Consider the following 16,404-nt stretch of genomic DNA (forward strand, 5'->3'; position numbering starts at 1 on the left):
TACTGAGAGAATAAGTAAGCTAACTAACTAATTCTATGCTGATAGTAAAGAGAAATTAGCGGGATTGTAAAGCAATAGATAGAAAAATGGTTATCAGTATTATTCACTGATCTGAAACCACTAATTGGAAATTCTCTTGATTCCGTTTTGGTCTCGAAATTTTCTTGAGTCATTTTTAGATTCAAAATTCATTCGATTTAATTTTAGTTTCGAAATTCGTTCGATTTAGTTTCGAAATTTTTTGTTTCAGTTTCGGTTTCAAATTTTTTTGTTTCAGTTTTGGTTTCAAATTTTTTTGTTTCAGTTTTGGTTTCAAAATTATTTTGATTTCGAGATTCTCTTCACGCAGTTTTAGTTTCGAAATTCTCTTCATGCAGTTTTAGTTCCGAATTTCTTTCAATTCAGTTCTACTTTCGAAACTCTCTTGAAACAGATTTAGTTTCAAATTTCTCCAATTCAGTTTTACTTCGAATTTCTCTTGAATCAGTTTTACTTTTGAAATTCTCTTGAATCAGTTTTAGTTTCAAAATTCTCTTGAATCAGTTTTAGTTTCGAAATCCTCTCGATTACGTTTCGGTTTCAAATTTAGTTCCGAAGTTCTTTTGATTACGTTTCAAATTTAGTTCCGAAGTTCTTTTGATTACGTTTCAAATTTAGTTCCGAAGTTCTTTTGATTACGTTTCGGTTTCAAATTTAGTTCCGAAGTTCTTTTGATTACGTTTCGGTTTCAAATTTAGTTCCGAAGTTCTTTTGATTACGTTTCGGTTTCAAATTTAGTTCCGAAGTTCTTTTGATTACGTTTCGGTTTCAAATTTAGTTCCGAAGTTCTCTTGATTACGTTTTGTTTCGAAAGTCTCTTGATCCATTTTTTGGTTGAGAAATTCTCTTCATGCAGTTTTAGTTTCGAAATTTTCTCGATTCAGTTTTAGTTCTAAAATTCTTTTGTTTCAGTTTAGGTTTCGAAATTATCTTGAATTAGTTTTAGTTTCGAAATTATCTTGAATTAGTTTTAGTTTCGAAATTGTCTTGAATTAGCTTTAGTTTCGAAATTATCTTGAATTAGTTTTAGTTTCGAAATTCCCTTGATTCTATTTTAGTTTCGAAATTCTCTTTGAATCAGTTTTAGTTTCAAAATTATCTTTCGATTTCACTTTAATTGGGAAATTATCTTTCGATTTCACTTTAATTGTGAAATTATCTTTTAATTTCTCTTTGGTTTGAAATTATTTTTATTAAAAATTTTCGTTCCGAAATTTATTGATTCTCAGCTTCAGTCCTGAAATTCTCTTTAGTTTTCAAATTCACTGAATTTTTTCTAGTTCCACAATTCCTTCTAATTTTGCAATTTAATAGCAATTGAAAAATTATTAAGTAACCAAATTAATTTAAAAATTTAAGGTAATTTAATTCTTGGAATTATTTCACAAGAGAATTTCAGAACTCAAAGTAGTCTATAGAATTCAAGACTAGAAAATTTCTCGAAATCGGATTACAATCGAAAGACTTTCGAAACTACGAAATAATCAAGGAAGTTTTGAAGCTGGACAATAATAGTTCAGGAAGTTTAGAAGCTGGACAATAATAGTTCAGGAAGTTTAGAAGCTGGAAAATAGTGGAGGAGGTTTGGAAGCTAGAAAATAGTCGAGGAAGTTTGGAAGCTGGAAAATAGTCGAGGAGGTTTGGAAGCTAGAAAATAGTCGAGGAGGTTTGGAAGCTGGAAAATAGTCGAGGAAGTTTGGAAGCTGGAAAATAGTCGAGGAGGTTTGGAAGCTAGAAAATAGTCGAGGAGGTTTGGAAGCTGGAAAATAGTCGAGGAGGTTTGGAAGCTAGAAAATAGTCGAGGAAGTTTGGAAGCTAGAAAATAGTCGAGGAAGTTTGGAAGCTGGAAAATAGTCGAGAGAATATTATATTTTACAGTTTCGAAATTCGTTGGATTATTAACTAATCACGATTTTCAAATTCTTTAAATGTTTTCTCTGCGCGCTTCCAAACTTTCTCGAATAATTTCGAAACTAGAACATAACCAAGAAAAATTATAAACTTAAGAATGATAGAAGATAAAAGTTAAGGAAGAGTGATTGAGTAAAACCTTTCAATTCCAAAATGAATGTCGCTTTTGTTTTTAAGAGAAAAGAAAAGGTTTTTCTACCAAAAGAAAAGACAGTAATTTTATAAACTATTTAATTTTGCTCATCATCAGCTAAAAAGAAAAGAAGCTTCTTTCTTCATTTCTCGTATAATGTTCCTTTTTCTTTCTCACTCGAGAGCAAACAAGTTTGTTTCTTTTCTTGTATACCATCGACCTGGTTACCTGACAGCGCCTTGCATAAAGGCCGTTACACGGGGAAGGTCGTCGCCATTTTGGGTAAAACCTTGAACTTGGACAGAAGGAAACGGTGTTACACACGTTACGTTATAAACGTCATAACATATACTTTGAGATACGTTCCGATTCCTTTTTTTTGGGAAGAAGTTTCTCTTATAACGGGGCTTCCGAGCTTCGATCGTCTCACATTTTTCTATTTTTTTTATATATATATTCCGATATCCTTCGCGCGTTGAGATGAAAACAGAAGTCGGTGCCAAGGTAAGCCTCAACCTTATATATCTCTATCATATAATTAATTAAATTTTATAAAACAAAAATATAATTTCGATTGAAAGTTAAAAATAATATGGATTTTAAACTGTTTATCAAATATTTGTAGCAGTTTTCGGAATTTTTGGTCCACTATATTTAACTATTATATATAACTATATTTAACTATATTATATTATCACTATATATATAACTATATTTTCCTATATTTAACAGTTTTGAGAGTTCTTAAAAGTTTCCGATTCTTATTTTCGAGAGGATTCTAATTTTTGAATATTATTAAGAATTGAAAGTTACTCATCTCCGCGGCTTTTAGTATTTATATTATTAGTTTTGAGATATTTCTTCCGATTTTAAGATTTTTATCGCATCGTTAAAATTTGCAGATTTTTAGCATTTTTTGAAGGTATTTTTCGCTATTTTTAGCTACTTTGACGTTTTTATCCCAGTTTCATTATATAAACTCACTTTTTTTATGATATCTTGTCCTATTTTTTTTAAAATCATTTTTATAACAATTTTATAGTTTTTTCGCCATGTTTTCACAATTTTTATCATATATAATTATGATTTTTATCCTATCTTTGCGATATATTTTTTTTGTCTTTTCGGTTTAATTTTAAATATTTTTCTCAATACATATTTTGAAAAGAAATTTATAGAAATTTCCATACTATGAAAGATTTTTGTAAGTGCTCACATGTTTAATGAGTGTTTCTAGATTTTTTTTTTTGTTTTCAGCACCAACGTAAATCGAAAAATGATATTAATTTTCATTATAATTTTTAATTAAAATTTCCTAGTCAAAATTCATGAATTTTCATTTATGCGTCCTTATCGAATCTAAAATAGCAATAAGAAAACTTGACAAATTCGAAAATTATTCAATTATTTTGAAAACGTGAAAATTTTTTTTAGTTTTAACCCCCTAATTTATTTTGATATTAAATACCATGTTTATATTACTATGCTATTTGCTTTATGCAATTCGTTTAAACGACGTTCATTTTTATCTTTGGGATGAATTAAATAGTATCCTTAAAATATGTTTTTTCTCTTCCTATAAGTCAATTTATTGTATTCAGAAATATTACTACGCAATCGAATATAAGTGAGAAAATAAAACCCAAAGAAAAAGGAGGTTGATTATCAAGTAAATGTTGTTTTTTTTTCTCGATAAGGTTCGAGCCGGTTTTGGCGTTCCGTGTAGACAACCTAATTCACACGAGGTCCGGGGTCCCTCTTTGGTTTTCTTTTCTTATTCTGCCCTGGTTTTCCTTTTTGAGAACATCCGTTTGTGTTAATTTGAATAATCTGATCGAATTATTACGCATTAAATTTGATCGATTTTTCTTTCTTCCCCCTCCCTCTGATAAGACTTCTGTGAAGATTGATAGGTTTTTACCCAGAAATATAAAATAAATATTCATATTTCTCAGATTTACACCACTCCGAATTGGGTACAATCTGAGACTTGACTGCTTTTGTTTCGGCAATTCAGAAAATTGTAAATTCAGGAATTCGGGACACAGGTGTGCTAATCAGATCATCATCATAATATTTCAGGCCAATAATACTTCATTGGAAATTGACTCACTCTTTTATGGTATGGATTACTAAACTTTTTCACCTTCGGAGCATTCTTAGGGATGAGACTAAAACTTGAAATTCTCATTGCATCTATACTTTGGATCTCAAGGCTCCTTAATAGCACCTTGAAGGCACCTTAACGCACATATTCTCTTAAAAATGTTTTTAATCACATAATAATTAACTGTCATTTCCCTCAGACGTGGAAACATTCATTAATTGACATGCATCCAAAATCCAAGGAGAAGCTTTTTTTTGCAGCAGACTAACAAACAGACCAATCTCATTTTCATCTATAAGTGCCAAAAGATATCAGTTTGAAAATCCTTGTTCTATTTAAAACTATGATAGCCGAAATGTTCACGTTCATAATAATTTTATACTAAAAATGTCTAGTGTTCAAATTGGTCCTCCAGGGCAGATTTCCGTGGTTTCGTACTCCTGAATGGGAAAACAATAGACTCATTATTTTTACAATGCTATATACTGAATATTATTTTGTAAAGGAATCGGCGACCTGTATTTTATTGGCCCAGAGAATTGCGGACATCATCTTATCATGACTCCCCCCCATAAGACTAAAGATATACTATTATAACTCTATGATTCCCCCCATATCCTGAAGCACGGCACCCAGGTTAGAATCTTTTTCACCCCCCTCCCCCAGACTGGACTTTCATGGGCTCCTTCATCGTGAATTAATACCGCGAAAAACAAAAAAATGATGAGAATCGTCCCGTTCCTCAGAGCTGGAGCCCCGTCAGCTCCACTCTTGTGGGGGGTGGGGGGGGGCAGCATGCATCTTATTGGCGTAAAGGGTCTGTAGACTTCATACGAGGCATACGTATTGCTGGCGCAAAGGGCCTGTGGGACACAAAAGATTAAGAGCCCCCCCCCCCCCTCCGTCCTAGATAATCTCACTGCACCCGAAATAGCCTAAGAATCACTGTTTTTGATATAATTTTGAGTTTCTTCGCAGGGAAACTTGTCATAGCATGAATGTTCAGTGATAGGACATTTTTGGATTGCAGTGCTAATTTTACACAGAACTAACGGCTTATCATTATCATTATTCAGCTTTCAACTTTAGTTATTTCCTATCAATTATTAATTGTCATTGAAAACGGGAAAACCATAACTGTGTGTGGTATGGTCATCTCAACAGCATTACGGGTCATCGGGCAAAGTAGTTTCTCTGGCTGGAAGGATACCAATTTACATACTGTCGAAAGTTTTGATGTCATTACCATGTGGCGCTTTCTATGTACCTAGGGCTCCGGGGAGTGGGGGGGGGGGGAGAGGAACCCATGCATGTCGCTCTTGTGCGACGACGGACTTGATTGTCAGGTTGATGGTTAGGCAATTCATATTTTCGTTTTTCTGATATCAAAGGTTTACTTCGGTATTGATCTTCAGTGGTTCTTACAACATAACATGGGAATTCAGGCATTTGACATTTCATTTCGAAATATCGAAGATAGTGGCAACATATCGGTATAACACGAAATAAGCTTAGTTCTGACAACATAAATACGGTCAGGCCACGCATATTAACACCCGAATAAGGTTCAGACATGTATCGATTCGTTAGAAGTTTCCCAAAAGAATGTTTACTAGGTGCGTGCATGGCCCTGCCCCCCGGGTGGAGACGACAGGCCTCCAGCCCTGGTTCTCGGCGCAATAACTCTCATAGTTTTTTCCATGCTATAAATTCTCTATAGAAAGGCCCCGAAAAAATCTGGCTTGGGGGACCTGCCAAAGATCCTAGCCTAAGGGCTCTGCTCTAGGATGTGGGGGCCTGGGGTGTGTGTACGGTTAAGTAGTAGTAGTGGTTATTACAGTATTCACAACTATTTCTCAACCTCATAACGGTCCACATTCCCAAGATATTGGAATACTAAGCAGAAAATAAGTGACTGTCAAAATTATATGGCAGCCAAAATCATCTTTTTCTAAGACAATTAATAATCTTTAAGGGTTAAAACAGTCACCAAATGACAAAATAATTTTCACCGCTGCGTTTTAAAGTGTAACTCATTTTCAACTTCCATTTCCAGTGAAAGTATTCATTTGTAAGTCAAGTATATCTTGAACGAGAAAAATAAGATCTATATTTCCGTATCGATTTTCAGCAATTGATTTTTATATCAGTAACAAGTGTTTTCCTGCTGACATATTATGAAGTACAGTCCTAGGACAAAATTTAACACTTCTTATATATTCGGGCGATTTTCAGCTGTAATCGTGAAAATGTTTTATCGTTTCTTTTAGGCGCCACACTGGTGTGATACTTTATTATAACCCTGCCGCCAAAAAAAACAAAACGGGATTTATCCTCACACACACTCTTATCTCGTTCTCACTTGTTTTTTTCCCCCCTCTAATTCAGCAGATGTACACACAAATTATGTATATAAATTCGGGCGCACCGGGTGCCCCGACTTCTAAAGGGCTCTGAAAAACACAAACTTCACATTTTTTCTAATTTGGGGGGGGGGGGGGTTGGAGCCCCAAATCCCCTCTCTTGGCCTTGAATACTGTGTAGCGTATTTATTTATGATTCGGAACATAAGTTTGCAATAGGGGCCCTGACCGACTTTAACCCGCCACTGGGCGTACTTTATACTTTACTGTTAATTTTTGTATGTGATAAGATATCCCAGAGTAGACCTGCGGCTTGCGATGTGCCAAGATTGACAGAAAGCAGAAATTCTCATCTATAAGCAGTAAAAACCTTCATTTAATTTCGTTTTGCATCGCATTTACCCACACTCGAGTGTTGAATCATGGAAATAATAAAAGCTACGTAACAATTTCGACGTTGATGACGTCATCGAGTCCAACTTCACTACGTTTTAAAAGTGGTTTCTAAACGGAAACTATCTGGAGAAGGTCATACAAAAATAATAAAAGTTATGCGAAGGTTCACGCTGATTACTCGCACCCCGTAAAAGGTGTTTCTTTTGACTTCTTGAAATATTTCCTTTTTTTTTTCTTTCCATAATCTGATATCAAGGAGAAGAACAACAACAACGAATAGAGAAAAAAGAACGGTCAGAGCCGATGATGCGGATGCACTTTAAAAAAAAAGTCGTTAGTTTTTTTTTTGTTTGCTTGTGGCCTGGTTACGCTGGCGGGCATCCGGGTTAGCCCGGGGGGCAATAAGATCGGTATTTGGAAGCTATTCATCCTCTCCCTGACCCAATTCCATTCGACGACGAAGAGACCACGTATGACGTCACTTAACGACCCAAGACGTTGAGGCAAGAAAAAACTGCGACGTGAAGTGCAACCTTAATCCGATTGGCCACGTCTCGTGATTTCTGTACCCCCGTGCGTGATGCAGGAGAGGTAAAAAACATGGAGAAAAGATCAATCCTAATGATAAGTCAAATAATGATCCCCAAACTCGTCAAACTTATGTTTCGAATCATATACGCTACACAGTATTCAAGGCCAAGAGAGGGGATCTGGGGCGATCCGACCTCCCCCTTGAAATTTACCATCACCATAAACTGTGCTCAGTGGCGTCGGTGACGGGGTTGCTCGAGCACCCAGAGAATTTCATACCATCCGGTTGAGAACCATCAGAAGTAATTCAGAAATCAAAGTCCCCTACGTAAAGCACAAGCCAAGCACCCACGGCTTTAAAACACTTCCAACACCCCCCCTGAAATTTAATAAAAGTTACTTAAATATACGAGAATAAACTCAACCAACCTGGTGCCTCACCCCACCCCTCAAAAAAATTAAATTGAAATTAACCGATTGTCCTCGTCTAAAAGGAATTTCTGTCTACATTAATAGTCTTCTATATACAGTAAGAAACGCTTACAACTATAATTTGGCGTTTGTGAAATCTAAAATAGATGGCACTGCTCACATTGTTAATATGGTAATTATTTCTTCAACCAATCACGACACTGGATATTTAAACTTCCTTTCCAGCCCATTGAAATAATTTATTAATAGAGATTTTGAAAATTGGGGGAATATATGATTTGAACGTTAAATATGGATGATGATTAAATATTATACGGATAATGTGCAAGGAAAAATCACAGTGAAAAGAAATTTGTGATTTAATGCGTTTAAGTATTAATAAAATGACAGTGAAAATTTAAAAATAATTATTTCAAATTAATTAAAAGTTAGAGAATATTAGTCTACCTTAAATGTGGTGACCTCGCGATAGACATATTTCTTCCAGACGCACTGTATCCAACCATACACAAAATAATTGATGATTAGTTAAAATAATAAATGAGTTACATTACGATAACGATTTAGAAAATAACAATATTAAATTAATAATCAGTGACAAAATGAACATTTTTACCAAAACATTAGTTACGGAACTTATGGCCACCTTATTTATAATTTATTTTTTCTTGTTTTATTTCTAAAAAAGTAATGTATATAATTATTTTAGAAAGAGACGCATTTTACTTGATATATTTAATTAAATTTTGAATGAAATTCCTAAAAAAAATTAACTTGTAGGAAAAAGGAACAAGAACACATTCACGGTTTCGGAATGTTTTCTTCAAACTTATTTAGGTTTCGATCCGGGTACGTGCCCTACATATGCATACAAATATATATATATATTATATGGTATTTTATATTTAGTACAACACACACACAAACACAAACACACAAAAGTGTATTGGGAACATGCAAAGAGATAAATTGTTTTGATCAAACGGAAACAAAAAACACAAAGAGAAGTTTCTTTTTGTTCTTCTTCTTAATGCGGATGTGATGTCGATTGTTTTAAGAAAAAAAGAAATTATGCTAATACGCCAATACGAGAAATGCTCCAGTTGCACAACACACATAATATTACATTATTATTATTATTATTATTATCATTTTTTTAAAGGACGTATTTTCTGGTCTAGTGAATATGTGAAAAAAATAATAATATATAAATGGTGGATCTCACGCATGCGCATTTGATATTTGGTTATATCGTCAAGGTAAATAACTGTTCATCACGCCGAAGAGGGCGCAGTGTATCATTTGCATATCTTATCGGGACAATGACCTTGAGGCCGTGGCAAGGTAAACTCTAGCAACCTTTATATATTTATGTGATATTTTCCCCTCGAAAAAGAAAAATAAGAAGAAAAAAAAAAGTCGCTTTCGAACAGATTCCCTTGTGATGGCCGCGGGCTGTTGGTTGTACGCTTCTGGTAGTGATGATGATTACAGTCTTCTGCAATTTTTATTATTATCATTTTTTTTTTACCTAACAGGTCAGGACCTGGGCTCTGGTTTACTAGGTCATGAGAAAGAAAAGCCCAAAAATATTTCTCTCGATAGATATAAGAAAAGATGGAGGAGGTAGAAAAAAAAAATAGAAGTGTTTGTTGAGGAATTTCTCATTTTTCTCTCTGTTTCTTTTTTTCTCATTCCAAGTGCTTTCATCTTCCCCCTCTTATGACTTATCGCACGAACGATTTCTAACCGAATTTGAACTGAAACTCTCGGAGAGAAAATGAAACGTCACGATATTTTCACTTTAACTGTATTATACAGTCACCACATTTCGGCACCAGTGTACGCATCTGGATACGTAATTCACGCATCAAAATTGAATTTTAGCCCAACGAATTTCATTAAGAAACGAAAATGCTCCTTCAAATTTTAGGTTTCTGTTGTCTTTTTAGAAGTTATTTCTCTGTTTTTCATTGAAAAAATATCCCTCTTTCTGCAAAACTACCCCTTAAAATTTTGGGGAGAAGTGAAATTACTATACAAAATTATTGTTTTTTCATATGCAATGGTTGGCACTAAATACATGGAAAAAACTTTTTAAAATGGGCGCATAGCCATGTTGGAACCTTAATTACATTTCGACAACTATTGTGTTGATTGGTTTTGTTTATTGCCGACACTCCGATACTCTGTCTGGATCTGTGTGAAGGATTATTTGAAAATTCTCATTTGTTAGACTGCACGATTAGTGAAAATCTTTTCTGAAATATTAGTATCACTCAAATGATTCCCATTCGAGTGGATTTATTAAGCCGAACGAAAAGATGAGTGAGAGATAGTGTCACAGATTTAAACAAACTAAGGAATCCGGAACACACCGTGCACATTCAGACAAGCATTCAACTTCTTGAGAAAACGGATTTTAAGACGGATATTGTTCGTTATGAACTTCGGTTGGACTACTACAATGACACACACACAAGGGGTTGGACAAGGTACTAAAGTCATCAAGAATAAGAAACAAATCGTGCTTCCCCGTTGTGTGATCTCCCTGCACGACAATCCATATTGCTCTTTTGTCACCAAGTTGGAAACATTGTGCACGAGGCTTCTACATGAAAATTGTATGAGGTTTTGCGTCAGCACCACGCAACTTTCATTAGGTTCAGATCTTGGGATTAGCTCTAAAAAAAAGACACAGATGCTTCCGAGCATTGTCATAAACAAAATTACACTACACGCCATACAGTCACGATTAGTTATGATTGCCTTTTGTGATGTCCAATGTTTCATTGTAGTAGTAACGTTTTTCTTTTACGAATGGTTATATGCTTCTCAAGAAGTCAAATGCTTGTTTGAATCTCATGATGGCTTGTTTTTAATAGATACAAATGCATTTTAGCTCACTTAACACAGATTTCGTGTTTCATTCTCATACATCACAGGATATACCATCTCATCAGTCGTTATTCGAACGAATTATATTTGATCCATCCATATATAGGGCATCTTGTAAGTCATAGTTAAACCTTTATCTCATCAACCGTTCGTCGTTGAGGTACGGTTTTAATTTAAAAATGCTCAAAATGTGTTTAGGGATCATTCTGTACCAGTTTCGAGATTGAAAATAGTGTGTTGTACAATGAAAAAACTAAATTTTTATACGGAGACCCCCCTGTTTTCTAACTACTAATTAGAAAGTTGTCGCCTTGTCTTTCCTGAGGCCAAAAAAAAAAAAAAAAAAAAAAAAAGGCTATGTTTCTAAGTGCAAATTCATTGATGTAGTCGAATTCAAATATTGGGGAAAAGTCGGTAAGGAATTAGCATAAACGATGGGAAAGAAGCATTGTCCGTTAGTTTATGCTGTTCTTTCCTAACTTTTCTCTAATCTTTAAATTCGAATATCTCAGCCAACATTGCAATCAGAAAAATGAAGAAAAAATTTTGGCCTTAGGAGAGACAGGGCAACAACATTTTAGTTGGAAAATAGAAGGCAAGCAGGGGACTACAAAAATTTAGATGTTTTAATTACACACTGTATTTTCAATCTCAAAACTGATGCAGAGTGATTTCTGACCACATTTTGAGCATTTTCAAACTAGAACCATGTATCTACGACGAACGGTTGATAAGATAAAGGCCGAATTAGGACTTACAGGACACCCTGTATATTCTAGTTTCTGAACCGCTGTTCATAAAACCAAAGCTCTCAAAAATACCAAGGTTATTTGTTTTCTCATGTGAATGCGTAAACATGTCCTTTTCTGCAGTTATGGACTTACACGGGCCTTTCTTTTCCTTTTTGTAGAAAATGCTGTCGACAGTTATCCTGCTCGTACTCAGCCTGGCAACAGCCTCGGTGGCAGAAACGTCCGACAAGCAATCTGCAGCAGCGGCGGCGGCAGCAGCAGCAGCATCATCTCCTTCTCTGGACGACTTTTCTGCATCGGCGGTTGCCGAATTCCGCCAGGCAGGAGGTGGCGGAGCAGCACTCGGACAGCAACTGCTAAACGGCTATCAAGGAGCCTACAGCGGTTCTGGATATCCATACATGGCAGCGGCCACTGGCGGTGCAAACGGAGCCTACGGTGGTATGCTGAGGCAAATGTACCGTCCTCAATCGATCGGTCTCACCGATAAAGTTCGAAATTGGGTGAAGTCGTTCCTGAATAGGCGCCAGTACGTCAAACCCTACTACAACCCATCAGGCCTGCTAGGTTATGGAGCTGACAGCTCCAAGCCTATCTACATCAACGGCGCTAGCTACAAGCCCATATCGGTTCCTTTGAGGCAACTGCAGAAATACTTCAAGCCCTTCTATGGTGCATCGGGCTCATCTGCTAACGCGGAATCTGCTGCACAGTCTGCCGTGATGGCTCAATATCTCGCAGCTGCTGGCTTGAATCCGTCTGCAGCTTCAGGTTTCTCATACGGTGATGCTTCCGGCTTGTACGCAAGCGAAAGCGCTAATGGTCCGCTGTTCAATCCCGGAGCCGGAAACGGCGGTAGCTTCTATGGAGGTTCCTCTGGCGTCGGTGGATTTGGCGGCGGCAGCGGACCTCTATCTTCTGGTGCAGCTGGAGCGTTTGGAAGCGCCACTGGAGACAGTGCATTCTCGCCGACTTCCAACGTGTACAGTGCCAGTGGCCTGTATGGATCGTCTGGTGCCAGTGGATCCGAATTTTTCGGAGGTAGCACAGGTGGTCAGGGCAATGGCGGTTCTTCCTTCTACGGATCCGTTTTCGGTCCCGGTGGTGCCGATGACCTGACCGCAACTTCATCCACTCACTTTTCGTCTAGTACGGCAAACGGATATTACCCTCAACAAGGAGGAGCCAGTGGTGTCCGCACCAGCGACATGTCATTCGCCGGTTCTAACGGCCCACATTCCGTACATGGCGGCTACAACTACGAGTCCGGTGCTGGCAGCTATCCCGTCGAATCAACCTATTCGTTGTCTTACCAGCGACCGCCACCTCAGAGCCAACACAGTTACTCCGGTGGTGGCGGCGGTGGCGGGCCATCCAACTTCCAGCCAGTCCAGTTCTCCGGCAGTCACAGCAACGAGGGATCTCACAAGAGTCCCTCGGGTAACAGCGGTAACATTGCAGGCCATTCCTCGTCGTCATCCTCTTCTCTATACGTATCCGAAAAGAGCTCTTAACGCCTCTGTATACCAAAAGCGCCGATAGAGGTTCCCATCTACTACAACTACTACCACCATAACTAGAATTCCACCGTCTCCGATTTCCCAAGACGGACTCTGCACTGGTTCAGTCGGTCGTCATCAACCAATACAAACACAACTAATTGCAGTACAAAACAAATCAAAAAATCCAATCCAGTTTTTTCTTTCTTTTCAGAACAGAAAACTGTCTCTAGGGGTATCAGTTCATTCAACAAATGTCGCGGTGCATCAGCGAATCGACCTCAAAGAACATTCAATTGTGCTCAATATCGTTTGAATTAATCATTATATCGGTATTTATAACGGTGCGGAATAATGGTACTTTTGTCGGAAGAACTTAATTTTTTTCGTTCCCCCAGCATTGTGCAGTAGTTAGGAAATGAACGGGGAATATAAATGAGAAGTATTTGGAGGGATGACGAAGATCATCCATTCATACATCCATTCCTAGCCGGACTAGGTGATGAAAAAAAAGCGCATACTTTTCTTTCTATGTCTCAATCTCTACGATCTATATTTCGTCTTGAAGACGGAACGTACTGTACGGCTTTTGATTGCCGAGAACTTTTTCGTTTATTATTATTATATTTAATAATATTTCAACATTTTTTTTAAAAATTTTATAATGTTGCAGGTAAATAACAAAATGATTCTACCTCTCCTGCTGACTAAATTGCAGCCGCTCATTTTTAATTTTTTTTCCCTTTAAATCTTAATGAATGTATGAAAAAAAAAAGACTCTCTCTAATGGCACCAATGTACAAATTTTTAATGTATTTTGTGGAAGGAAATTCTTTTGCGCAGACGACAACCGACCGGTTGCACTGAAGTCCGTGTAATTACATCAGTCTACGGTTTTGCGAACGCGAATTGTCCGTAAAACCGCTTGATTCATGCAGTCTACGGTTATCAGGTTTTCTGATAAGTTGTCATCTGCTTCCAACGATTAGGTCATTTTATCTATTAAAAACAGAATTTTAGAAAAAGAAAGAAGTTAAATTTGTATATTTCAAATAATTTTTCTTTTAAAAACCTCACGAGAGTTCTGAATCGATCACGTTATTTCATTCAAACAAAAACGAAACGAAAGCCATATCGCAATATCTACGAATAAAGTAGTTTCTCTTTCGCCATTTATATCAATTTAATTAAAAAAGAAATTACTTCAAATGTATTAAACATTAAATGTATTTTTAAACTACGTGTGTTAAAAAAAGTGTAAAATAGAGGTAGTATATACATATAAATACATATTAGATATCTTATTGTGAGCGGCTGAAATCGAAAAAAGTGAATTATTATTTTGAATTGCTCTCTTTTATCTGACTGGAAAACAGTGTATTTATTACTACTTTTTTTTTGGAAAATGTTTTTATGTATATTTTTTTTGTCCATTGTATACAAAAAATAAAAGAAAAAAACCAGAAAAGAGCGATTTCTTTGAATACTTTTAATGAGTTTCGTATTCTTTCTCTCGGGTTTCTTCTTCCCTACATTCTGCTTCAATATATTCTGAAAATATTTAGCGTTTAGTTTCACAACTAACTGACGGATCTATAAAAAATACATTATCTTTCATTCTTAAAAAAGAAACCGTATTGATTTTAAATATTTTTAATAGTTATATACTTCGAATAATTTCGATGAATGCGAAAAAAGCTCCGAAACGTTGATTTTCCAATTTGAATAGATTTCGCTATTGCATCTGAAACTCGATTGGTAAATTTTATCCGGAAAAAAGTGATGGAATGTATTCAATGTATGGAATTTGTTGATTGCAAAGATGCATTGTAGAATATACTTCTGAGCAGTTATAAAACAGAAACCAGAATACAGGATGATTCAAAACTCAACGTACAAACTTTTAGGGGAGGTAGAAAACACAAAAACAACAAAACAGATTCACATAGGAATATATGACCGGAGACCTCAACCCGATCAGATGTAGGATAAACGAAGATGCAGAAATGACACGCCAATAATGGGTGGAAAAACTCTTTATTTAGCGATACTTTTACACGAGGACAGTACGTGTACACGTTAAGTTTCACAACAAGTGCTCAAAGTTTTTATTTGTACCATCCACGTCGTAACAATTTCCGTCACAGCTGCAAACGCCCGCCAAATGGTAATTTTGAATGGGTTCGACAATCAATGCGTCGCCGTTGTGAAGCGTGCATAGCTGTAGGTGGTAAGAACTTTGAGAACTTGTTGTGAAACTTAACGTGTACACGTACTGTTCTAGTGTAAAGTATAGCTAAATAAAGAGTTTTTCCACTCATTATTGGATTATCATTTCTGTATCTTCATTTATCCTCCAGCTGATCGAGTTGGGGTTTCCGGTCATATATTCCTATGTGATTCTGTTTTGCTGTTTTCCACCTCCCCTGAAAGTTTGAATGTTGAGTTTTGAATCACTCCGTTTAAAAATATACAATCGGAAACTATTCTAATGTTAAAACAGTCAGTTTAGATTCAGAAGAAAAAGAAACTACCAAAATAGCAACTTAAAGGCCTAATTAACAGTCAGAATGAGGACATGAAAACGAAAATGTGAAGGAAATTTTTTAACTGATAGATAAGAGTGAACTATAAACTCGGGTGAGATCGAATTCCGATTCAAACCTGCCTTGCGGCGGATTTCCATGCGATGAGTTAATCATGGTACATATTAGATACCACTTGATGGGGAAAAGTTCAGTAACCATGGCAGCATTTCTCAAGGTTATGATTCTCACCTTTCTTGGATCTTCGACATTCTTTATCGAAAATAATTTCAATTAGACCTACATACACAGTATCTTATTTATCATCAATGCTCATTGTCAAAACGAATCGAGTTTCGAAGACTTACACATTAGTTCAAATAAATAGCGCGTGGCTTTCAAAGCTGCATGCAGAATGAGGATTAAGCGTTGAAACGGTTCATTTGATAGCCCCGGAAGGAAGCCAGTGAAGTTCAAAGTCATAAGTTTGAAGAATTCATAACAGAAGGCATGTGATTTCGATTCCGATTAGAGAGGGTTGAAGGTTCATCTAGAAATTTTTGTGTAAATTTTGGGTGTGTGTGTGTGTATACGACGACTGGGTGATAAGACATTCCTCACTCGCGGCTATACGACTTGAAGAATGTTCTTCTGAGCCCCTCGTGCATTTTTTTTCATCCATTCCTTGTATAAGCTTCCTTTAATAACACGAAGAAAAAAAAAGCAGTGTGCATTCCACAAACATCACCGTGGATCTTGTTGCTGGTGGCCTAGTTATTGAGAAAGAAAATGCACACACACACACACCAGCCATCCTC

The 16,404-nt window shown here is 36.3% G+C and overlaps 1 protein-coding gene across 1 annotated transcript; it reads left to right on the forward strand.

The window, feature by feature from the left end:
• The first annotated feature begins 2,355 nt into the window (after nt 1–2,355).
• LOC149081241 (uncharacterized) lies at nt 2,356–14,529 on the forward strand. Its single transcript, XM_089238073.1, has 2 exons — nt 2,356–2,587; nt 11,721–14,529. Exons 1-2 carry the CDS (start codon nt 2,564–2,566, stop codon nt 13,074–13,076), a joined length of 1,380 nt encoding a protein of 459 aa, XP_089094199.1. The 5' UTR covers nt 2,356–2,563; the 3' UTR covers nt 13,077–14,529.
• The last annotated feature ends 1,875 nt before the right edge of the window (nt 14,530–16,404 follow it).

Source organism: Pholcus phalangioides, unplaced genomic scaffold (assembly GCF_987345545.1).
Source record: "Pholcus phalangioides strain wild (caught in Gottingen) unplaced genomic scaffold, Ppha-v1.0 ptg000010l_1, whole genome shotgun sequence".
NCBI classification, from domain to species: domain Eukaryota; kingdom Metazoa; phylum Arthropoda; class Arachnida; order Araneae; family Pholcidae; genus Pholcus; species Pholcus phalangioides.